We start from the raw sequence: 25,907 nt of genomic DNA on the forward strand, positions 1-25,907 counted from the left end.
CAGGTTTTTTTTTTTATATATACCCTGTCAGGTTGCACCCACAGTTGTGTGCCTGCTGCCCCTCACTGCTAATCAGTGTTGCATCACTGCATCACTGATCTGCAGTTTTTTTTTTTTTGGAGAGTGCAGTGGGGTTTTGTTTTTACACCCACGTTGCTTTTGTGGGTGTCCTGTGGCCGCTGAGCGCTGATCAGTGACGTACATCACTGAACAGCATTTTTGGCACAGGGTTGATATAATTTTTTTTCTGCAGTTTTTTTAAATTGTTTTTTTTTTTTTTGGAGAGTGCTGTGGTTTATTTTTTTTAAATTGTTTTTACACCCACGTTGCTTTTGTGGGTGTCCTGTGGCCGCTGAGCGCTGATCAGTGACGTACATCACTGATCAGCATTTTCGGCACAGGGTTGATCTATTTTTTTTTTGGATCAAATTCCTGTTGCCTTTGAGCGCTGTTCAGTGACGGACGTTACTGACCAACATCTGTGCTCAATTTTTGGCACAGGACCTTTTTTTTTTTTTTTTTTTTTAACCCCTTCAAGGTTGTACCAAAAGCTGCCTTGAAGTTGCTGAGTGACGTACATCACAGATCAGCATTTTTGCCACAGGGTTGATCTAATTTTTTTTTTTTTATTGGGATCAAATTCCTGTATAAAGTATTTTTTTTTCTGCACTACATACACACTACACACTACATACCCCCCGTGTTGAAATAAAGTTTGTACCCCCCCTACACTATACACGTGTTGAATCATTACACTTACAGAAACACAAAAATAAAAATGGCATCCCAAATGTCATCCCAAATGTCATCCCAGTCATCCAGAAGAATGTATTCAGCGGAGGAGGCATATGCCATGCTTGCCTCTGACTCTGACACAGCCAGTGATGCAAGCGGGGAATTTGAAGGATTCGTCTTAACCTCATTTTCCTCCTCTAGTGATGAGGGACCCCCTCAAAGACGCCCCCGTAGAGCAGCTGAGACCCCCCCCCCAAATGATTGATCCCGTATGGACCCCACCACCAGACAATTTTGAGCCCCAGGTTCCTGAGTTTTTGGCCATCCCAGGAATCCAATTTGATTCAACAGGTCTCAGAGAAATTGACTTTTTCAAATTATTTTTCTCTGATGATTTTATAAATTTAATGGTGGACCAAAGTAATTTATATGCCCAGCAGTTTATTGCTCAAAACCCCACGTCATCATTTGCTAGGTGGACCCCTGTAGATGCAGTAGAGATGATGACGTTTTGGGGTCTGGTGTTACATATGGGCATAGTAAAAAAGCCAGAAATTAGGCAATATTGGAGTACAGATGTTCTGTACAGCACTCCATTTTACCGTATGGCCATGACTCGGACTCGTTTTGAGACAATCCTTAAATTTTTACATTACACCGATAATGCACAGTGCCCACCCAGAGATGATCCCACCTTTGACCGGCTATTCAAAGTCAGGCCGGTCATTGATCATTTCAGTGCCAAATTTGCAGAGATGTACATCCCTGAAAAATTTATTTGTATCGACGAGTCCCTTATACATTTTAAAGGAAGGGTTAAATTCCGCCAGTACCTTCCCAGTAAGAGGGCAAGGTATGGCATAAAAATGTATAAACTGAGTGAAAGCACCTCAGGGTTCACCCACAGGTTTAGGGTATATGAAGGGAAGGATTCAAGAATTGAACCGCCAGAATGCCCCCCCTCCATCGTAGGTGTTAGTGGAAAAATTGTCTGGGATTTAGTGCACCCCTTCCTGGATAAAGGTTATCACCTCTATGTGGATAACTTTTACACTAGCATCCCCCTGTTTAAGGCCCTTGGTTCAAGAGGTACAGCAGCTTGCGGTACTGTGCGCAAGAACCAAAGAGGCCTCCCAAAAACGCACATTGCCCAAGTACTGAGAAGGGGTGAAAGCAGGGCACAATCCACCGAAAATATGTTGTTGGTCAAATATAAGGACAAGAGGGATGTCCTTATACTGACAACAATTCATGGAGACAGTACCACCTCCGTCCCTGTACGAGGTACCAGTACCCACACCTCAAAACCTAATTGTATCCTAGATTACAATAAGTACATGGGCGGAGTGGATCTTTCAGATCAGGTACTGAAGCCGTACAGTGCCCTGCGGAAAACAAAAATCTGGTACAAGAAGCTGGCCGTGTATATCAGAATCAGAATCATCTTTATTGGCCAGGTATACTTGCGTATGCTTGGAATTTTTTGTGGTAACAGTGCAGCATCAATCAGGGAACACAAAGGGGTGGGAAGAGAGGCATAAACATACATCACATACATTTCACATGTATCTAGAAAAGTTCGAGTTCGTATTTGGTATGTTCAATACGGTTTAGTTGGTGGACAGCTATTGGGAAGAAGCCTTTTGTAGTTCTTGTCGTCTTTGCTGGGATGGACCTAAAACGTCTGCCTGACGGAAGTGGTTCAAACAGGTTGTGGCCAGGGTGTAGCTTGTCCGCCAAGATCTTTCCTGCACGCTTATTGACCCTGGCTAGGTATAGTTCTTGGACAGTGGGGAGCTCCGCCCCAATGATCTTTTCTGCCATCCTCACCACTCTTTGCAACTTTCGTCTGTCATTCTCGTTTGCTCCTCCGAACCAGATTGTGATCGAGGAGCAAAGGACAGACTCTACTATGGCAGTGTAGAAGATGAGCAGCAGCTCCTGCGGGATGTTGAATTTCTTGAGTTGCCTCAGGAAAAACAACCGCTGCTGAGCCTTCTTGACAGTTGTAATGATGTTGGGACCCCATTTGAGGTCGCAGGAAATCTTTGTTCCTAGGAATTTGAAGGAGTCGACCCTCGACACTACTCTGTCAGATATTATGAGTGGGTGCATGGCATTTGGTTTCCTTCTGAAGTCCACCACCATCTCCACCGTTTTGAGGGGGTTGAGGTCAAGTTTGTTTCCGCTACACCATTTAGTTAGCCGATCCACCTCCCGTCTGTATGCCGACTCGTTTCCATCCATGATTAGGCCGATAACCGTTGTGTCGTCTGCAAATTTTATAATTTTTACTGACTGTTCTGCTGAGGTGCAGTCGTTTGTGTAGAGGGAGAAGAGCAGGGGGGAGAGGACACATCCTTGAGGGGCACCGGTGCTAATTGTGCATGTGTTTGAAATGAATGCGCCTGCTTTCACCGCCTGTTTCCTTTCAGTCAGGAAGTCAGTGATCCATGAGCATGTAGGTTCTGGGACTCCTAGTGAACGGAGTTTTGGCTCCAGGATGTGAGGGATGATAGTGTTGAATGCCGAGCTGAAATCAACAAATAGTATCCTTGCATAGGTGCCTGGACTGTCCAGGTGCTGTAGAATGTGGTGCAGCCCTAGGTTGACTGCATCCTCGACACTTCTGTTTGCTCGGTAGGCAAACTGCAGGGGGTCGAGGTGAGCATTTGTAACAACTCTCAGGTGGTTCAGCACCATACGTTCAAGCACTTTCATGACCACTGATGTTAGTGCAATCGGCCTGTAGTCATTGAGGTCTTTCGCAGTTGAGCTCTTGGGAACCGGGACGATAATTGAGGCTTTGAAGCAGGTGGGGACCTTGCACATTTCTAGTGAAGTGTTGAAAATCCTGGTAAAGATAGGGGCGAGCTGTGTTGCACAGGTCTTGAGGGCAGATGGAGACACTCCGTCTGGGCCTCCAGCTTTCCTAGGGTTGACCCTCTTGAACATTCCTTCTACCTCTGTTTGGTCCACCTGGAGAGTCTGGGGGTGGCAGTTTTGGAAGGAGGGTGGGCAAGCCATTTTGCCCCGGTCAGGGGTAGGACTGATGCAGGTAGCTTCCTTCTCGAACCTGCAGTAGAAATCGTTCAGCTCGTTAACTAGTTTCTGGTGCATGGTGGAGGGGGTTCGAGAGATCTTGTAGTTGGTTATAGTTTGCATGCCTCTCCAAGCTGACGCGGGGTCGTTGGTTGACAGGTTGTTCGCCAGCTTGTCTGAGAATCTTTTTTTTGCCAGCTTGATTTCCCGTGTTAGGGAGTTCCTGGCCTGTTTGTACAGGACAATATCACCACTGCGATAGGCTTCTTCCTTTGCCCGACGGAGCTTCCTGAGTTGACCGCTGAACCATGGCTTGTTGTTGTTGAAGGTGCACTGTATAACGCTTACGTGCTATTCCGTTCTACCAGCCAGAGGGGGACATTTATGCACTTTCAAGAGGAAGTCATAAAGGGCCTAATATTTGGGAACCAGCAGGCAGAGGGCCCCAGTACTTCTAGTACTGGCCCCCGTATTGTACCAGGGCAGCATTTTCCTAACGAAATCCCCTCCACTGCAAAAAAGGGCAGGACACAAAAAAGGTGCAAAGTTTGCTATAAAAAGGGAATAAGAAAGGATTCTATTTTCCACTGTGAAACTTGCCCCGACAAACCCGGCCTATGTATAAAGGAGTGTTTTAAAATATACCACAGATCTATGGATTATTAGGTTCATCATTTCACCGTGCTTCGGGGGTCTTGCTAATGCCACATAGCACCCACCATTCATTCCACCAGAATCTGAGCTGCAAAATCCAAAAATCACTCCTTCCCTTCTGAGTCCTGCCATGCACCCAACTGGTATTTTTTGGTCACATATGAGGCATTGCCATACTCGGGAGAAATTGGGGCACAGATTTTGGGGTGCTTTTTCTCCTTCATACCTTATGAAAATGAAATTTTTTTTAGCCAGAACTGCATTTTTGTGTAAAAAAATTTAATTTTTCATTTGCACAGCCCAGTTGTATCAAAATTGGTGAAACCCCTGGGGGTTTGAAATGTACACTATACCCCTAGATGAATTCCCTGAGGGGTGTAGTTTGCAAAATGGGGTCACTTGTGGGGGGGTTCCACTGTATTGGTGCTTTGGGGGTCTTGCTATTGTGACATAGCACCCACCAACATTCCACCAGAATCTGTGCTGCAAAATCCAAATATCACTCCTTCCCTTCTGAGTCCTGCCATTTTTTGGTCACACATGAGGCAATTCCGTACTCGGGAGAAATTGGGGCACAGATTTTGGGGTGCTTTGTCTCCTTCATTCCTTGTGAAAATGAAAAATTTTGAGCCAGAACAGCATTTTTGTGTAAAAAATTTAATTTTTCATTTTCACTGCCCAGTTGTACCACAATTGGTGAAACCCCTGTGGGTTTGAAATGTACACTATACCCCTAGTTGAATTCCCTGAGGGGTGTAGTTTGCAAAATGGGGTCACTTGTGGGGGGGTTCCACTGTATTGGTGCTTCGGGGGTCTTGCTAATGCGACATAGCACCCACCAACATTCCACCAGAATCTGTGCTGCAAAATCCAAATATCACTCCTTCCCTTCTGAGTCCTGCCATGCACCCAAATGGTATTTTTTGGTCACATGTGAGGCATTGCCGTACTCGGGAGAAATTGGGGCACAGATTTTGGGGTGCTTTGTCTCCTTCATTCCTTGTGAAAATGAAAAATTTTGAGCCAGAACTGCATTTTTGTGTAAAAAATTTAATTTTTCATTTTCACAGCCCAGTTGTACCAAAATTGGTGAAACCCCTGGGGGTTTGAAATGTACACTATACCCCTAGATGAATTCCCTGAGGGGTGTAGTTTGCAAAATGGGGTCACTTGTGGGGGGGTTCCTAACTTTTAGCATCTTATGGTGCCTAGAAACCTACATGGTGCCTAAAAAATAATCTCATAAAAAGGAGGCTCCAAAATCAAGTAGGTGCTCCTTCTATTATGAAGCCTGTGGTTTGGTCAACGTGCACACTAGGGCCACATATAGGATATTTATGAAAACAAAAGAATTGGGGGAATCAATTTTTAGTCACATTTCTCTAGTAAAATCTACTGTGTTCCTTAGAAAAATGTATTAAAATTGAAAATCTGCAAAAAAAATGAAATTTTGAAATTTCACCTACACTTTGTTTTAATTCCTGTAAAACACCTAAAGGGTTAACAAACTTCCAAAATGCTGTTTTGAATACTGTGAGGGGTGCAGTTTTTGAAATGGCATCATTTATGGGGGTGTCTCACATACAAGTCCCTCAAAGTCACATCAGAACTGAACTGGTCCCTAAAAAAATCAGTGTTTGAAATTTTCTTGAAAATTTGAGAATTTGCTATTCATATTTTAAGCCTCCTAGTGTCCAAAAAAATTAAAAGGAGGTTGAAATAATGATGGAAACATAAAGTATACATATGATCTATGTTAGTTATTAACTATTTTGAGTGGTATGATTATTTGTCTCACAAGCAGAAAATTTAACATTTTGAAAATTGCTAAAGTTTCAATTTTTTTACGACATTTTGGTATTTTTCACAAAAAAACACAGACTGTATTGACCCAAATTTACCACTAACTTGAAGTACAATGTGTCACGAGAAAACAATCTCAAAATCACTGGGATAAGTAAAAGCAAAAAAAAGTTATCCCCACTTAAGTGATACATGTCAGATTTGAAAAAAAGGGCTCTGTCAGGAAGGCAAAAACAGGCTGTGGCGGGAAGGGGTTAATACTGAAAAAGCCCCCTCGGCTTATACTCGAGTGAGGGTCCCACTTACCTATTTTCTGGTGCAGTGCGGGTATTCTCCGGTTTCTCCTGCTCATCTGGGGCATCTGCAGCCTCTGTGGGTGGTCCGATGACGGCTGATATCACCGCTCTTCTTTTCTCCTGCACGCCGGCATGCTCTGTGTTGTCTATGCCGTACTGGGCAAGAAACTGTTCGCTTCTGTGTGCTGGTACCTGGGGTGCGCTGCATCCTTGTCAGATGAATGTCGGATGTGGCCGCTCTTCTTCACCCACTCTTCTCCAGGACTGTGTCCAACGACGTAGCATTTTCAATCTTACCCATGCTTGGTCACGCCCCCTTGCTCCGCCCAAGCATTGTCGAATACAAGTAGAGGTTGAGGTTTCCTTATCCAAAATGACCAGAAGAATTTTGGATAATGGATTATTACGTATTTTGGAATATTCGAATGAGGTATCTTGAGGTATCTTGCATTTATGTTGTATAATCACATCAAACACATGAAATACACACAAATATATTTTAGTTGGGCATGAAACAAGGTTTTTAAACATGACACAAAGTTTGTGTACAGTCACAGACACTGAATTTGAATGCCAAGCAATCATGTCCTTGCACATATTTAATGGCAGTTACAGCTATTTCCCCAGTAGTGCCAGTTACAGGTGTAGCCTGAAGGTTTTCAACAAAAAATAAAAAATAAAAGTACATTGTGGAAATTATGGTTTTTGGAATAATTTGGATAAAGGATATTTGGATAATGGATGCTCAACCTGTACTGGTATATCTCTGGTCTTGAATATACAGTACGTTTATTTACTGTACTCAGTCTGCTATATTTTATTTTTTATTTTCTTATTAACCCCTATCTAGGTGCCTCAGCTTTTACTTGGGTATATACCAGTGGTTCCCAAACTGTGTGCCTAGGCACCCTGGGGTGCCTTAGGATACTTGCAGGCGTGACTTGGATTGGTGGACCAAAAGCAATTCATATTATTTATGGACAATGTACCAGGCAAAACCAGTGCTTGTGGCTGCCAATCATAATATATGTGGATAAACAGAAGCAAATCCTGTCCCTCACAAGAGAACTGTGACATATAAACACAATGCACTTAATTTAATATTTTTTTTCTGAATTTCTCGATAAGAAGCATTTGGCCTAGGGGTGCCTTGAAAATATTTTGATGCTCTAGGGTGCCGTGATTCAAAAGAGTTTGGGAACCACTGGTATATACGGTATATATTATCCTATATTGTCCTGTAGATAGAAGGCGCAACTTAGGGGGTCATCTCCATCCATTTGGTTTATATGCTTTGAATGACAACACATTTTTTGATTACCACCTTTGCTGCAGCCTCCTGGCACAGTGCGTTCTGTGTTTTTGTGGTTCTGGTTATTTTTATGTGTACTTGTGTCTCGTAAGTTTGCAAACTCTCATAAGTTTGTCCCTCCCTCCCCTTTGTTGTCACATCAGCATTGGTTTCCTCTCCTTTGTATGTATGTTACAGTATGACCTGATTTTCCCTTGTCCAGTGCTCTGTGTAAGAAAAAAAGGTACTTGTTTCCTAGCACGGCCACAACGATTTAGATCGTTGTGGTCGGAAGATAAAAAATCGGATCGGTCGCATCGCATGCGATTTGGTCGCATACGATGCGACCGATCCGATCTGCCGATTTTTCACCCGATTTTTTTATTTTTTCACCAGATTTTTTTTAATTGCCCCCCCAAATGTTACTAAGTGTGCTAGACCCCACGATAGACGTGAACCCGAAGCGTGGCGAGCGCAGCGAGCCCGCGAGGGGCGGCGGTACGCGTCCTCCGACCTTTTCATTCCCCTACTATCCACTAGGGCGTGGAGTGAGAATATAATAGTGTGGCGAGCGCAGCGAGCCACCGAGCCCGAAGCGTGGCGAGCGCAGCGAGCCCCGCGAGGGGACGCGTATAACTTCACAGGTATACGCGTCCCCTCGCGGGGCTCGCTGCGCTCGCCACGCTTCGGGCTCGGTGGCTCGCTGCGCTCGCCACACTATTCTATTCTCACTCCACGCCCTAGTGGATAGTAGGGGAATGAAAAGGTCGGAGGACGCGTACCGCCGCCCCTCGCGGGCTCGCTGCGCTCGCCACGCTTCGGGTTCACGTCTATCGTGGGGTCATGGCGGGCACATAAAAAATGTGAAATGGGTCATATTGACCCATTTCACCTTTTTTATCAATTTTCCCTATGTGAGATGGACTTAATCAAGTCCATCTCATCTTGTGCCATTATAATGGCACAAGACCGACACGATCCTCCCGATTTCAATGTTAAAAGATTTTTTAACATTGAAGTCTATGGAAAAATCGGGTCAATCGGTCGGTCGCATCGCGGCCGATTTTAATTGGTCGCGACCGACCGATTGACCCGATTTCTGTCAATCAAAGGCAAAAAAATGTAAAAAATCGGCCACATCGTGAGGATCGTGTCCCTTAATTAAGAGCCACGATCACTCACGATTGTGGCCGTTCTAGGAAACAAGTACCGAAAAAAATAATAGTAATAGTAATTAGAACAAAGCTCAGTAAGGTGGAGTCACCTGGTACCCAGGATTTACCTAAATGACATTGTTACATGTACATTTCCATATGTTTTCCTAATATTATCTGATTAATGTACAGACATCAGTTGCTGTGTCTTTCATGTCTCTGCTTCTTTTTTAAATGTGTATATTTTCAGAAACCACACAGATAGAGGATCCACGGGTGCAATGGAGGAGAGAACAGGAGCGGATGCTGAAGGACTATCTGGTGCTAGCTCAGGAAGCTCTGGTGGCTCAGAAAGAGATTTACCAAGTCAAACAACAGAGGCTGGAATTAGCCCAGCAGGAATATAGGCAGCTACATGATGTTTGGAAGCATAAAGTTGGATCTCAGACAAGTTGTGAGTATTAAACCAACTTCATACCCACTGCAGCACCTGAAATTCTCTCATTTGAAATGTATTTGGGGGATTTTATGCACAACAACATTTTATCATATAGAGTATGATTCCATATATGATGTGTACTGGGCGACTGACGCTGGGAGCGCTGGCCCGTGACCAGCCCTGGGGTGGTCGCTGGTCATAGGAGCATGGTCCTGCGACCAGTGGCTCCCCCCAGCAATCAGCTGTTTCCCCCTGCGGCTTCCCCTGGCAGTGTCTCCTTTCATCAGTGACCATCTCTGGTCGCTGGTGAAAACTGGACACTGAGCAATATATTGCTCTGTGTGTACGGAGCTGCAGAGCAGAACTACATTTCTTCCTATAGCAAGGATTAGCAAGGATTCCATGTACTGATGTACTGTATTGTAACACATAATAAAACATTTTTTGCTGTTATTTATATAGTAGTGGAAACAGCAGTATGTTTTAATCGGGGGGAAAACTCAGCAAGGATCATACAAATCATATGAATGACATACTTCTTTGATGTTTACAGATAAGCCCATGCACAGAAGCTGCATGATTGGCCACAGTGCCCCCAATCATGCTGCAGCATTTTGGAAGCTGGCGCTGTTGACCAGTCCCAGTGTTCGAGTCTTCCGAAGCAGATTTACTGTTCCCACAGATGGGCAGTAGACTGCCCAGACTGAGCTTAGCAACAATGATTTTGCTTTAGACAACTGCAGGCATTTGCATATTTCATACAGAAACTGCATACAAACATGCAGCTGAATATTGAATCCGGCCTTATGCCGTCCAAGACTGAGTTGACCTTTATTTACTCTAATCTAAGTCTTCTTCTGTTTATTGAACTTTGTAATATAATAATGTACTACTATTATTAAACTTATGATAGAGTGGCTAAATATCAAACTTGGGCTACCCAATTAACCTTTTTCCTGTTGCTCCTGGAATATTTGAGTGAACATCAAGTGCCCTATTGTAAAATGTTATAATTTTTAATTTTATCTTATTAAAGAAATCCTTTAACCTCTCTTTTATAAAAATGAAACCAAAGGCAATGCTGACAAAATGGTTTTGGGCGATTTTTGGTACTCTACTGGCCAAATTCGCATTACTGAATGCTGAGATTTGGTGGTATGCCATACGATTGGCCTGCAGGAGACCATTGACTACTTTTGAAAGCATGTGCCTGACACCTAATCTCTCGTAACATTTCCTTACAACATGCTATAATGACTGATCGATCGCACCTGTTCTGAACCTCCTAAATTTCTAGGTGACTGGGAACGTGACTCGGAAGTCTCTATTAATCCTCCAGATTTTCATAAGATTTTTATTAACTCCAGCTACAGTAGTTCAGTTAGTTGTTTAATATGTAAAACTCAATTCAAAGGGGATTCTTTTTGGTATACAGTAGGTGTCCCCAATTTTTCACTAAAATGTTTCCTACAGTTTCTAATGGATGTTGGCCCTGCAATTCTGCCGAAGGTTCCTCTTACATATTTGATTGGAGTGTCTAGCTCTGTGCCCCTTTTGGTAGAAAGTGATTACTCTTTCCACGTCTGTTTCGGCTTGTGCAGTCCACTCTGACCCTTCCTTTTGGCTCTTAAATCTATTCCCTGGCCTTAGATTGACTTACAAAAATCCCTGCCCAAATTTCTCAAGAGTTCCTGCTCAGCGTGGGTGACTGACGTGATATGACGTCAGCGCCTGCCCTGAATTCGGCCATCTCTGTCGGAAATAAAAGTCTGTCTAGATTGACTTTTCTTTGCAAACAGGAACAGGATTTTTCACCCGCGTGGCTGCATGCGAGGGGATGTGTAAGCATACGCATCCCCTTGCATGTAAATGTGGAGATCTGTAATCAATTACTTTGACTTTGTACCTGAACTGGATGGCAGTTTTGCTTATATTTGGCTTTTCTTTGCTGTGAATTGGGCACCCTGCGTGTCCTTTTCTGGTGCAGAACTTCCCTCTTCAGATCCTGCCTTTTTCCCTCACCATTGCTCGCAATAGTTTGAAAATGTGGCGCTGAGCAGCAACATAATAACTCTGTATTATTCATTCATTGTTTTAGCACCCCCTAAACTGTTGATCCCTAAGCAACATCTAGGTTTGCCCAGTGGTGCCACTGTCACTACCAAGGGATCAAAGTATTTTGACAATTCTCCCAAAATAGAATTAAATATCCTAAAAAGGTCAATCTTGGTCTCAGCAGGCCTCCAGTTTCTATGTCCATCTCGAATATGCTTTCAGGCAAATTGTACGTAAGATTTCAGATTAATTTTCTTCAGCAATTTTCCTAAATACTTCTATAGTATCAATTTGCATGCATTACATTTAATTATGAATGGGTAATGTCAACTATGGTTAGAAAAATTATTTAGTTACTTCTGCTACTTAAAAGTAATCCCAAATGCTACTACCCCAATTGCATAGAGATGCACACAGACACACACTTTTATATTTATATATATATATAATTTATACACACACATATACATAACATCAATTATATATCACTGTTTATTCTTTATAGCTCACCAGAGAAATCCATTACAGCTCTTTAAATAATGTCATAGAAGTGTCTCCTTATTGATAGAATGAGAGATATCCTGGAGGTCATATTACTTTTGGTCAAGGGTACAACCGTTAAATTGATGTGCTTGGTTATGCTGTCCTGTACAATATGTTATTGACTTACAACTTTATGAAAATACGTTTTTTACAAGCAGTTTATTTGTTATTTGTTTTTTTTTAGTGGTCTCTGGTTCTTCATCTAGCTCCAAATATGATCCTGATATTCTAAAAGCTGAAATTGCTACCACAAAGTCCAGGGTAAGTTGTACACATAGGGCAGTATTCAATGCTCCCGATTCACTGTTTTGTTTTTTTTCGGCGAATTGGGCTGTTTTTACTCCTTGCGGTGAATGTTTTTCACTGACAATCCGATTCACCCTATTCAATGTTCACTGTTTGCCTAAAGCAAATGGGATTTTCACTGTGATTTTCCAAGAGTGTATTCAATGCTAGGATGGAGAATTGTTTTCACCATGATTTGCACCATGATTTGCACCATGATTCACCGTTTTGCATTCAACATCTTTTTAAGGTGTACTGGAATGTGTTCTTTTAAAATAATGGTTTTGTTTTTTATGGGTGTCAAAAAATCAGTAATTTTATTACTTGAAGGGGCATGCTATTTGTATTCATGTGCTTGCAGCACATGAATATATATTTAATTTTAATTTTATTTTTTTACACATGACTTTCCAAGGGGGTGGGGAGACGCTCATTATATATTCACTGCACCTCTTTTCTTAATGATATGTGGCTCCCATCCATGGCACTGCCGCTTGCTTCCTCTGACTGTGCGCCACTTTGCTGTGTGCTTGACGTGATGTCATGTAATCGCATCGCGGGAATAGCATTCTGTGCCCAGTATTCGGAAGCGGGAACAGAGACCGCAAGAGAGGCTGGGTGGACCGGCCAGACATCAGAGCAAGTTATTAGCTGCATAGCAGAATGGGAGTGAGTCATTTTGTTCAACATTGAAATAAGTGAAATCAAACACACAGTCACAGGTGTGAGAGAAATACAGCGAGTAGCTTCAATCGCATACGAGCTAGAGCACAGCGCTCCCCTGCCAGCTCTCCCTGTGTCCCCGCCAGCCATCCTTCTCCCCCACACATTCCGGCGCAGGCAGGGAGGCTTCCATCTCCCTGACTTCCGCTGGCTCCCTGCGACATTCGCTGGAGGGGTTAAAATTTGCCATCAGGGGCAGCAAGCCCCTGAGGCATTGAATAGGGGGAGAGGGAGGGCTGGCTGGGAATGCTCCAGCCATCCGGAACCCTACGAATGTGCAGCGAATCCTAAACAGAATTCACTACACACCTTGAAATAAATCATTGAATACTGGCCAAAATGTAATGTGGTGTTTTTTAACATTGTTATTTGAAATGACAATCTATGGTCTACTACTGATGGCCAATGGGATTTAACGTCGATGTTTGATGTTTCTCCACCAATGATTGTGTTTTTGAATGCTAATGCAGCACAGTAACATTGACATCTATTCTGCTGAATGTGTGTAGAGTACAGTACCCTACATACTCTATTTACCATAAGTATATTAGCAATGAGGAGGGGAGGGCAGGTTTCATAAGATTTTTTTTTATTGGGGGGGGGGGGGGGGGTGTTTGGTTTTAGCTAGTCAAAACCTCCTGAGTCTGATTATCTCCTATTACTGTTCCTCTGTTACATGAATACAACTATGGACTTGCATGTTGAAATATATTGTTTTCACAGGTTAACAAGTTAAAAAGAGAGGTGGTCTATATGCAGCAAGAGCTACAATACAAGGAAAATGGCTACCAAACACTGCGACAGTAAGAGTTTTATTTTTTTACCATGAGTCCGTGAAATAGTCCATCAAGCAAGTGTATTGGGATAGGCTTTAGAAGCACTTTGTGACTGGGAACCAGCATACTTCCATTATACACAAGGCATGCAGGAGCTGGGTCAGAGAAGGACCCACACCAGCTAGTGGGGCGTATCTAACATAAAACACATCTGATATTGCACAGAAAAGCCTAAAATTGTGCCCTTTTATAATTTAAATGTTCCCTTCTCAAAATTGAAAAGTCTCTTGAATGATGAATCAGCGATTCTATGAAAAGAGCAACAAGGCTGACACTCTCCTTGCTAATCGCCTGGAAGCTTGCAAAGCTACTCTGGCAGTCCCAGCGATCAAAGTTCCATTGAGCTCCCTACAATATAGCCCCTCTACAATCCATTCCATCTTCAAAGACTAATACTCTTGACTTTACAATGTCCCGGATGATGCTTCTCACCAATCCGCTCTCCACCTCTGGTTCTGAATATCTGTCCTCATGCACTTTGCCAGATTGATTCCTCAACTTATGAAACACTTAACGTTCCCATAACCAAGGAGGAGGTATCCCAAGATCTTAAGTTACAGAAACTGTCCAAGGCACCTGGCCCAGATGGCCTTCCTTTTTCTTACTATAAAGCTTTTCAAAGTTTGTTAGTTCTCCACCTTGCCCATTCTTTTAGGAGTCACCCGGCATTTACAAGGTTCAGCTCCATCGGGTCTCTGACATCATCGTGGGGCGGTGCATCAGTGGGAGGCGGTGGGGGAGGAGGCAGCTCATGGAGCCGATGCTGTCTGCAAGTGCTGCCTCCTTCATAGTGTGAACGGGACCCGGGTCACACTGCACAGCACCACGGACCTACGTGAGATTAACCCTTCTTTTAACCCAGGTCGGAATGCCGTGTTTCTGGACCCGGAAAATTTTAAAAGGCCTTTCAAATCTCACAGAGACCTGGGTCGACCCGGGTTATTATTGCAATGTAAAAGGGTTTTAAGAGGTTCAGTAAATTAGGTAAATTTTATTGCATTCTAGAAAATGGCAGAATATGAATGGTTGCTATGGAAAACATCAACACTTTTTACTTTTAGAAGCTTTAGTAAATTTACCCTGAATGGTACACATGCACTTATAATGGATGGCTTCTTTATGTTTCATTATGTTATATGATATGGGTGCAAACATTTGTGAATATATAAAGCCTGAATATTGAAAGGGGGCAGTACGGATGGTGTAATGTTAGCATTACTGCCTCACAGCACTGAGGTCATGGGTTCGATATCCACCATGGCCCTAACTGCCACAGTTTTGCTATAAGGGAGTGTTAAAACTGGCAAGGCATGCTGGGATTTGTAGTTTCACAACATCTGAATGGCCGCAGTTTGAGGACCCATGCCCTAGAATATCTGTGTTCGTGTACATGTGGTAGGGAATATAGATTGTAAGCTCCACTGGGGCAGGGACTGATGTGAACGTTCAACTATTCTCTGTAAAGTGCTGCGGAATATGTGTGCGCTATATAAGAAACGGTTAATAAATAATAAATAAATAAAGCCAGGTGAATTCACAAATCTTAAAACGGTAATGTTTTTACTAGCTGTGCCTTACTAGTAATTGCATTGCCCTTTTATTTTCTAACAGCCCAATGCTTCCTAAATAATGCCATTGGAAATGTAAGAATAACCATTTAAAATGGTTCAGTAAAGAGATCTGATGTGAGATATGTCAGTGTGGTGCAGAACAAATATTACCCCACGCCAAATAGCCAACAAAAGAGGAGTGATGTTTTATTTTATGTCCTCTACCGGAGTAATGGTTTGTGTGTACCAAAAGGCAACCGCTGGAGCCCTTTCCTCTGACCCCAAGCTCTGACAACAAAAGAAAATGAATCTATAACATTGATATTTAAGATAAAATTTGACATTTCAGCAAAGATCAAATTGAAAAGAAGGATTAATGAGACTCTTTGATCTTTCTTTGATTGACATTTTATGCCGAGAATGGCTTTCTTACTCTAACAAGCCTTCCGTTCCTGCCTAATAGAGACTCTGGAGTAGTTCCCATATAAATACCTTGTGAATAACTTGTCATATAATATTTCAGAGCTAATTCCCAAATGGCGAGCAGAAGAATGTGCCCTACTGTTCTTGTAGTCTTGTAAAACCTGTTTTACAGCAATTCTGAGCTGCTACAGCAACACCGCCTTGAGCTTGGCCATAAGAATCCATGATGAAATGGTGTAATAGTAATACCACCGGTTTTAATCTTAAACCAACATACTTATATAACAAAGGTTGTCAATGTTTGGATGATCCTGCCAGCAATGTACAAGATGAAAATCTTTCTCCTGAGAACACTATTCATTGTGCTGGCTCATTTACTGAGGAGATGATTAACAAGTTTTTAATGCATCAGGCAAATCATGCGTCCAGATTCCCATAATTGTCTAGGTGCCTGTGACGTTCACAATGTGTTAGAAAAGATACTCATTTCATGGTCTAATTTTTGAAGAATGCTCTAAAAACAGTCAGTGTCTGTGTTGACCTAGGGTATGTCGACTGTTTGTCAATGTCGACCTATTGCATGTCGACCTTTTGTCAGTTGACCTAGTGCATGTCACCTCAATAGTGTTGACCTATTGATTGACTATCTAGACCTGGGGTAGCCAACTCCAGTCCTCGAGAACTACCAACAGTTAATGTTTTCCAGATCTCCTCACAGAATCACAAGTGAAGTAATTAGCTCCACCTGTGGATCTTTTAAAATGTTTCAGCTAATAATGAGTGCACCTGCAGCAGGTAGATTGTCTGGAAAATGTGAACTTTTGGTAGCTCTCGTGGACCAGAGTTGGCTACCACTGATCTAGACATTGTCATACTGTGTGTGATATATATATATATATATATATATATATATATATATATATAGGTGCTGCGAGCTGGCACTCTGGTATAAATCAGCAACTGCCCTGGTGCCTTCACTGAAAGGACTATAGACGGCAGATGGTCCCAGGAAAGGAGACCAATGACCGGCATTCAAAGGGCTTGACAAAGAGGCGTTTATTGAACAATGTTTGTATCGTTACCTGACAACGGGGGCTGTGGACAATAAACGCCTCTTTTTTAAGCCCCGTGAGTGCGCTCATTGGTCTCCTTTCCTGGGACCATCTGCTATACATATATATATATATATATATATATATATATATATCCTGATTGTAAGCATACAAATGGCATAGCAATCAGTCTTATGTCATATGACGCTGCTTTAACCTGTTGCACTGAATAAAATGGTTTAATTTCCCTAAGCCTGCTGAGTGCCGCCTCTTAATTGGAGACCCTGCCATAGGTCACAAGCAACCAACCCAATATATATATATATATATATATATATATATATATATATATATATATATATATATATATATATATATATATATATATGGGGTGTAGGGGGGACGGCGGCACTCGCACACAGAAGAAAACACACGGAGGCAAAAGTATACCAACGTTTCGTGGCAGCGTTGCCACTTTATCAAGGTGCCTAAGATAAAGTGGCAACGCTGCCACGAAACGTTGGTATACTTTTGCCTCCGTGTGTTTTCTTCTGTGTGCGAGTGCCGCCGTCCCCCCTACACCCTGCATGTACTGGACCCCTATCGGTGGTCACACAGTTGGAGGGCACCGCCAAGGGAATTTAACCCCTTCCCCCTTGTTGGGTTCATCAGCAACTAGGAGTGCCGCACCCCCGTCTTTATATATATATATATATATATATATATATATATATATGTATGTATGTATATGTATATATATATATATATATATATATATATATATATGTGTGTGTATATATATATATATATGGATTCAGTATTGAATCCCGGCGGTCGGGATCCCGGCGTTCAGAATCCCGACAGCCGAAATGACGACAAGGGGGGGGGGGGCGTGGATCGCCCCCCTTGCGGGCTCGCTGCGCTCGCCATGCAGCGGGCCCGGTGCCTCGCTGCGCTCGGCACACTAATTTATTCTCCCTCCAGGGGTGTCGTGGACACCCCAGGATGGAGAATGTGTCGGCATTTCGGCGTCGGGATTCTGAACGCTGGGATCCCGACCGCCAGGATTTTAACTGCATCCCATATATATATATATATATATATATATATATATATATATATATATATATATATATGTGTTTAGGAAAGGCTAACATATACCATTAACCAATGAGGCATGTGACATTGCTAATATGATTGGTGTGCTTATTCTGTAAATGATGCCTGGTTTAAATTCTTAGCGCTACATTTTTATCATTACAAATACAGGATTGATTTGAAAATGTCTGGAAACCACAGTGGCTTTAAACTTGATGAAGCTCAAGCGATTCTAAATGAAATGAAAGCGATCAAAAAAGCTATCAGTTCTGGTGAAAAAGAAAAACAGGACCTAATCCAGGTAATACATCTGATTTACTCCTTATTACTGCAGCGTGAGGCAGGTAAATCCTTGCAAGCATTTAACACATTATACTGTATCAGTGTGCTTTATAGCTGCCTGTAGCCATGCTTGTCCGTCCAGGCTTACATGTGTGCGCCATTCACAGCAAAGGTCTGGCAGGGGCTAAATGGAAAGGCCTGGTTTTCTTACCTGCATTTTAAGGCACCATTTTTGGTTATTAATTTTCATTAATTGATTTCTGTTGGACTATTTTCATACTGTCCATACCTTGGTTCAAGTAGAACAGTGAAAGGCGAGGGGGAGTGGGGATGCGTTTTGTATTTGAAAAGATCTCCATCGCCATACTAAGTAAGGAGGCGATGTATCAAACCTTCTAAATTGGACAAAGGGAGAAGTTTCCCATAACAACTTCCTGATCGCCTTTCTTAATGACATTCTAAAAACCTTAGCAAAAATCTGATTGGTTCTATGGACTTGCCCATGTGTCTTCTTTAGGAGGTTTACGACATCCCCTTAATGAGCCTCACTAAAGCGGGGGTAGACACTGGGATACATGGGGCTTGATGACATTGGTTGCATTACAGCCTCATGCTACTTTTTTAGGGTGAGTACTCTGGTCAATGTACAATATTTACATTTTATGATCTAACGCCTCTAACATCAGGGTGCATCTCTCCCCCACTTTTCGCAATACTCCAAGGAGCTGTGCCCCTTATATCATGGTTTCATTGTTTTTTTAAACTGCACATGATGTTTTTTTATGAATTAAATTATATCAAATTTTACATAATTACATATATGTGTATGTTATTCGGAGAAACCCAGTGCTTTTCATCTATTTTAATTTGTTCTATATTCTCTAGAGCAGCGGTTCTCAATCTGTGGATCCTGACCACCTCAGCATGGGGTCACGACTCCATGTTGCTGACCATCAGACTAATGTGTTTGTTGAGGGGGGGCAGGGGATACTGTAACTCATTAAGTAAACACCCCCTGCTTCCCTCTTCTATCCCCCTTTTCCATTCCCTCTTTACCTACTGCCTCCCTGTCACACATGTTGCGGCCATTCTGTGGTAACTTGCTGGGGTCCTGTAATAATATTTATTGTCTGGTGGGGTCCCAGAGCAAATAGTTTGAGAAACCCTGCTCTAGAGGGTTCTAACCCACCTCTGAAGAACTGCAGCTAGGACTGCACCATATAATACAAAATCCCCTTTTTTTCCTTTCTGTCAAATTGTATTCCACCAGCAATAAAAAGTAGATAGATTTAATTGCAGAATGGCCTCGCGCGTGCATACTGCGAGCCGTACGCATTTGCCTGGCCTGCGAAATCTCAGCTGTGCAATCAGGTCTGAAAACCCCCATTGTTCAAATGTTGGCAGGCAAAGTGTTGGCATTTTCATAATGTTGACGTAAACATTAGGGTTAGGCTGTGGGAAGGTAGTGTTAGATGCTAGGGTTGGCCAGGCCTGTACTAAAGGGAGGAGCATCAGCTAACTGTGCTGAAACTGATCACATGACCACAGGAAGTGATGTTGCCGCAGTAACCAGGTAATTCATGGTTGGGCACCAAGGATAAAATGTTAAAATTTCATCAGTATCTACATTTTGATCATGTTAAAATTTTATGAATGTAGGCATATCCCTACAGCAAAACTCTGATTTTACTTCTCGTCAGTCTTAAATGGTAAAGTCAGGAATTCTGCAAGCCATTGACTCTTGTTACCATTCAGCTGCTGAGTCGGTATTCTACAATTGTTGAGGGTTCAGCAAACACCTGACTGTGCCCACCAATCGGCGCATAGCCAGGGGGATTAAAGTGCTGCTCTTGAATCTGCAATTGCACCAAACAACATCATTGACTGACTAAGCTTCATTCCTGGATCCTGTGTTTGGACTCCAGGCACGGTATACCTTGTGGTGCCTTTGAGTCAGCAGATTGCTTACCCTAAGGCAGTGTTTTTCAACCACTGTGCCGTGGCACACTAGTGTGCCTTGAGCTGCTCCCAAGTGTGCCCCCAGATCTACAGATGCCCAAACCAGTTTATAGCCACCACCAGTTAAACTGGTATTTACTGGTCTCTTTTTTTTATGTAAAGGGCCAATGTATTTTAGTTTTGTTACCTGTGGGGACCAGTGTGATTGTTTTTTATATGAAGGCCAATAGGTTTGGATTTTTTCTGTGGGGGCCAATATGTTTTGCCCTGTTGGGGATCTCATGGTGTGCCTTGGCAATTTGAAAATCTTATTTAGTGTGCCGCAAGGTAAAAAGGTTGAAAATCACTGCCCTAAGGATTAAGTACACAACACAGCTGTGCAGGTTCCAGTCAAATCTGCCTTTCCGGCTCAAGTTTACCCAGTTACAGCACGGTCCTGCCTGTTATAGCCCGACTTGCTGTTAACATTTCTAGCCCAGCTCAAGTCTACTCCGTTTAGCCTAGTCCTGCTGGTTCCAGGCCAATTCTAGTCCCTGGGTTTTAGGCTGATTATTCTAGTTCCCTAGCATTTAGCCTTGTCTAAGGTTAGGATTCAGAAAAACCACTGACATATTCCACATTACCTTCTTTGCTTTCACTACTCTGCGACCACCACTGGCTTGTTAAAATCGCTTCCAGGCAGGGCTGGCAACAGAAATCTTGGGGCCCTGTACAATTATATTTCTGGGGCCCCCACCTAATCCCAAATCCACACAACTCCCTTCTGTATGAGCCTCATTTAACCTTTCGCTGCTCCAGATCCTGCTTTCCGGTGCAGACTTCTCTCGTTCTCAGTCCTGTTGACCTGGCTCCTGGCTGCTGCCTTCTGCTGGCCTGTCACTTTCACAAAAGAATGCAAAGCACTACAAGCAGGCACGGAACAGATGACCCGCGCATGTGCTATAAAGTACAGGAGCCAGAGACTGAGGCTACAGTGCCAGCGGCGGGTATGGCTGTGCGCCTGTGGCCACAGGCCATGTGCACACACAGAGTAGATGGCTCTGAGCACCGAACAGAAGGGCGCACACACAGTGTCAGTCAGACTCAGCCACACACAGATGGTGCACAGTAGACGGCCTGGCCACGAGGGTCACTGACAGGCCATCGGCCATGATGGGGCATGGAAGCTCTGGGGCCCTTGAGATTGCTGGGGCCCGTCACACTTTTCCCCCTTGACCCCCCCTGTCGCCTGCCCTGCTTCCAGGAACAGAAAAACCCACAGACCTGACAGAATGTTTACTAAGGGTTAGTACTGAGCATATCTCACAGTGTTATTTGTAAACTTTTATTTACATTAAATCAACCGTCAATAGCCTGCCATTGCAGTTTGAAAGACTGATGGTTATTTCCCAGTGACATGGAAAATGCAGACTAGAGTAATTCTCTCGGACAAACGCGATGGCAGATTATGCTCTGAATTTTCAGACTCTGTGTTTGACTTCTATTGACAGCTTCGTAAGTGAAAATGTGAACAGTCAACGTAGATACAGACCCTGGCAGTAATAATTAAAGTATTTGGGTATGGCGGAGGCCAAGCAGTGCTCATATGGCAACGTTACAGTATTAGCATGTAGATGGTTATGGCCTGCATTCTTTTGCATGAATTTGGAAGGTTGTTTGTTTAACATTTTTATAATAAGGGAAAGAAAAAAGGCATCAATCTTTAATGTGAGGCATTGTCTCCCTAGAAACTGTAATACTAGGAGTCAGGTACTACAGATGTGACCTCATACATCATTACTGCAATTGCACCAAACTGAAATCCTCGGCATGCCATCTCCGGGGTTCATTTTTCTTTTTTTTTATATGAAAATCAATAAGACTAGGGCGCACCAGGAGACTGTGCTGATTAATAGACATTCAACAATTTTATATTTGTGTGCAACTGAGTCTTTAAATCTGTATACAGAACTATGTTGCAGGAGCTGAAGCTCAGTCGCACACAGATACACAAGTGTCACTAATCACATTAATGAGTGTGTCCCGGTCTGGTGTGTCCTAGTCTCATCAACAATTTAACAAAGACACATCTTTGGCAACAAAATGACGAGCAGAGGTGCACAGCTCCCCCACACCAGGCATTTTGCGTGCATGGCACATTAAGGCTAGATGTATGTGATGTGATGATGATTTGTATGTATTGTGTGATTGTTTTTATATGTAATGTGTGTTTTATATATACGGTATGTTGCTTAAATGTGGACATGTATAATATACGTTCATGTCTGATGTCTGTATTTGAAAATGGATAAATAAATTATAAAAAAAAAAAAAAAGACTAGATGTATGTGGACGTATCTGTATGCATTATATTTTTGGGGAAGGGCATGGAAGATGTGTTCTGTGTCCAGTACTAGTCTAATATAATCAGAACTTGTAGAGGTCGCAATCTGTGTGCACCACTTTTTACAGACACTTTCATGATGATATTGGACTTATCCTAAGAGTATAGTGCATACAGGTTTAGTCGTCTGTAAAAGCAATGATTGGGACCAGAAGTATAGGGTGAGATTTAATAGGATGAGAGTTTCAGAAAGTGAGAGATTTGGTGAGAAATCTCCAGTTTTTTTTAAAGCGGCAATCATTTACACTTCAAAATCAAACTGGTTAAGCAGTGTAAATGATTGCCGCTTTAAAAAAACTCGAGATTTCTTACCAAATCTCTCACTTTCTGAATCTCTCATCCTATTAAATCTCACCCATAGTGTATTTTAGAGATTTCCATAATTTGGAACAAGACACGATTTTAAACATAAGTTACATTTATATTTTGTATACGCCTTATACATATTATGTATTTCATTGTCTTCCGCTCCATTTTGATGTTATATAGTGTCTTCAAAGAATGCTTTGACAGTGTCACAGCGCACATGTGTGTATATGTTTGGACACCCTTTTCATAATGTTACTTTAACCCCTTCCCGACATTTGACGTATATATACGTCATGGCCGGGATGTACTTCCCGACACATGACGTATATATACGTCATGACTTCAAACTGTCCCCGCGTCTATAGACGCGGGGACAGAGGGACGATGTCTGCTGTCCCTGACAGCAGACATGTCCCTGCATGCCCAGGGGGGGCTGCGATGCCGCCCCCCCCGTCGGCGATCGCTGTGATTGGCTGTTCAGTGTGAACAGCCATTCACAGCGTTTTCCTATGTTACCGGCGAATCAGATGCTCGGTAACACAGGTGTCAATCACCGCCGGGCGTCAGGGGGCATGAGGGGGTCATCGGTGACAACGACACCTCACCCCACCTGCCCCCAAGGCTGTGATTGGTCCGTGGGAACCACGGACCAATCACAGCCAAGGCGCGTGATTTAAACTAACGGTGACTGCACTGCAGACGCCATTCCGGTCTGGAATTGCGTGCAGAGCGGTCACCGTGCCAATCTGTCGTGATACATACCTGATCCTTGCCTGAAACTTACCTGATCACCGCTGGTAGCGTGCTGCCAGCAGCTGGATACTTCCTGGATCTTGTGACTTCTGTGTGTGCTGCTGCTGCAGTGTCATAGTCACAGATCGTGAGAGATAGGGACAGAGAGTGATAGAGAGTGATAGAGAGTGCTATATTTTGTGTCTGCTGCACCCCCTTTTGTGCTGATCACTATATCTGAGGTGATCAGCAACTTTTTGGGGGTGCAGAGGTTTTTTTTTTATATATATACCTGTCAGTTGCAGCAAAGGTTGTGCTGCCTGTGCAACTGACTGCTGCCCCCCCCCTGCTGCCCCCCCTTTTGTGCTGATTGTGCTGATTAATTAACTGATCAGCAACTTTTTGGGGGTCCAGGTTTTTTTTTTTATATATATATACCTGTCAGTTGCACCAAAGGTTGTGCTGCGTGTGCAACTGACTGCTGCCCCCCCTTTTGTGCTGGTCAGTTTAAATTAATTAATCAGCAACTTTTTGGGGGTCCAGGGTTTTTTTTTTTATATATATACCCTGTCAGGTTGTGTGTCTGCTGCCCCTCACTGCTAATCAGTTTTGCATCACTGCATCACTGATCTGCGTTTTTTTTTTTTTTGGAGGGTTTTGTTTTTACACCCACGTTGCTTGTGTGGGTGTTCTGTGGCCGCTGAGCGCTGATCAGTGACGTACAATCACTGACCAGCATTTTTGGCACAGGGTTGATATCATTTTTTTTTCTTCAGTTTTTTTTAATTGTTTTTTTTTTGGAGAGTGCTGTGGAAAATTTTTTTTAAATTGTTTTTACACCCACGTTGCTTTTGTGGGTGTCCTGTGGCCGCTGATCAGTGACGTACAATCACTGAACAGCATTTTTGGCACAGGTTGATATCATTTTTTTTCTGCAGTTTTTTTTAAATTGTTTTTTTGTTTTTGTTTTTACACCCACGTTGTTTTTGTGGGTGTCCTGTTGCCTTTGAGCGCTGTTCAGTGACGGACGTTACTGACCAACATCTGTGCTCAATTTTTGGCGCAGGACCTTTGTTTTGTTTTTTTAACCCCTTCAATTTTTTTTTTTTTTTTATTGGGATCAAATTCCTGTATAAAGTATTTTTTTTTTCTGCACTACATACACACTACACACTACATACCCCCCGTGTTGAAATAAAGTTTGTACCCCCCCTACACTATACACGTGTTGAAACATTACACTTACAGAAATACAAAAATAAAAATGGCATCCCAAATGTCATCCCAGTCATCCAGAAGAATGTATTCAGCGGAGGAGGCATATGCCATGCTTGCCTCTGACTTTGACTCTGACACAGCCAGTGATGCAAGCGGGGAATTTGAAGGATTCGCCTTAAGCTCCTCTTCCTCCTCTGCTGATGAGGGACCCCCTCAAAGACGCCCCGTAGAGCAGCTGAGACCCCCCCCCCCAAATGATTGATCCCGTATGGACCCCACCACCAGACAATTTTGAGCCCCAGGTTCCTGAGTTTTTGGCCATCCCAGGAATCCAATTTGATTCCACAGGTCTCAGAGAAATTGACTTTTTCAAATTATTTTTCTCTGATGATTTTATAAATTTAATGGTGGACCAAACTAATTTATATTTCCAGCAGTTTATTGCTCAAAACCCCACGTCATCATTTGCTAGGTGGACCCCTGTAGATGCAGTAGAGATGATGACGTTTTGGGGTCTGGTGTTACATATGGGCATAGTAAAAAAGCCAGAAATTAGGCAATATTGGAGTACAGATGTTCTGTACAGCACCCCACTTTACCGTATGGCCATGGCCCGGACTCGTTTTGAGATAATCCTTAAATTTTTACATTACACCGATAATACACTGTGCCCACCCAGAGATGATCCCACCTTTGACCGGCTATTCAAAGTCAGGCCGGTCATTGATCATTTCAGTGCCAAATTTGCAGAGATGTACATCCCTGAAAAATTTATTTGTATTGACGAGCCCCTTATACATTTTAAAGGAAGGGTTAAATTCCGCCAGTACCTTCCCAGTAAGAGGGCAAGGTATGGCATAAAAATTTATAAGCTGTGTGAAAGCACCTCAGGGTACACCCACAGGTTTAGGGTATATGAAGGGAAGGATTCAAGAATTGAACCGCCAGAATGCCCCCCCTCCCTCGTAGGTGTTAGTGGAAAAATTGTCTGGGATTTAGTGCACCCCTTCCTGGATAAAGGTTATCACCTCTATGTGGATAACTT

At 42.9% G+C, this 25,907-nt stretch overlaps 1 protein-coding gene across 2 annotated transcripts in view; it reads left to right on the plus strand.

Annotated features, from left to right (window-relative positions):
* Positions 1 to 25,907, plus strand: part of WWC1 (WW and C2 domain containing 1) — a 289,547-nt gene that overhangs the window by 172,547 nt on the left and 91,093 nt on the right. For both annotated transcript variants that reach the window (XM_083181881.1, XM_083181880.1), the window contains exons 3-6: positions 9,226 to 9,429; positions 12,197 to 12,273; positions 13,744 to 13,823; positions 18,151 to 18,280. In XM_083181881.1, coding sequence (XP_083038007.1) covers positions 9,279 to 9,429; positions 12,197 to 12,273; positions 13,744 to 13,823; positions 18,151 to 18,280 — 438 coding nt within the window. In that variant the 5' untranslated portion in view covers positions 9,226 to 9,278. The remainder of the gene's footprint in view (positions 1 to 9,225; positions 9,430 to 12,196; positions 12,274 to 13,743; positions 13,824 to 18,150; positions 18,281 to 25,907) is intronic.

This window comes from Crinia signifera, chromosome 4, assembly GCF_055691185.1.
Source record: "Crinia signifera chromosome 4, ASM5569118v1, whole genome shotgun sequence".
In the NCBI taxonomy this organism is placed as follows: domain Eukaryota; kingdom Metazoa; phylum Chordata; class Amphibia; order Anura; family Myobatrachidae; genus Crinia; species Crinia signifera.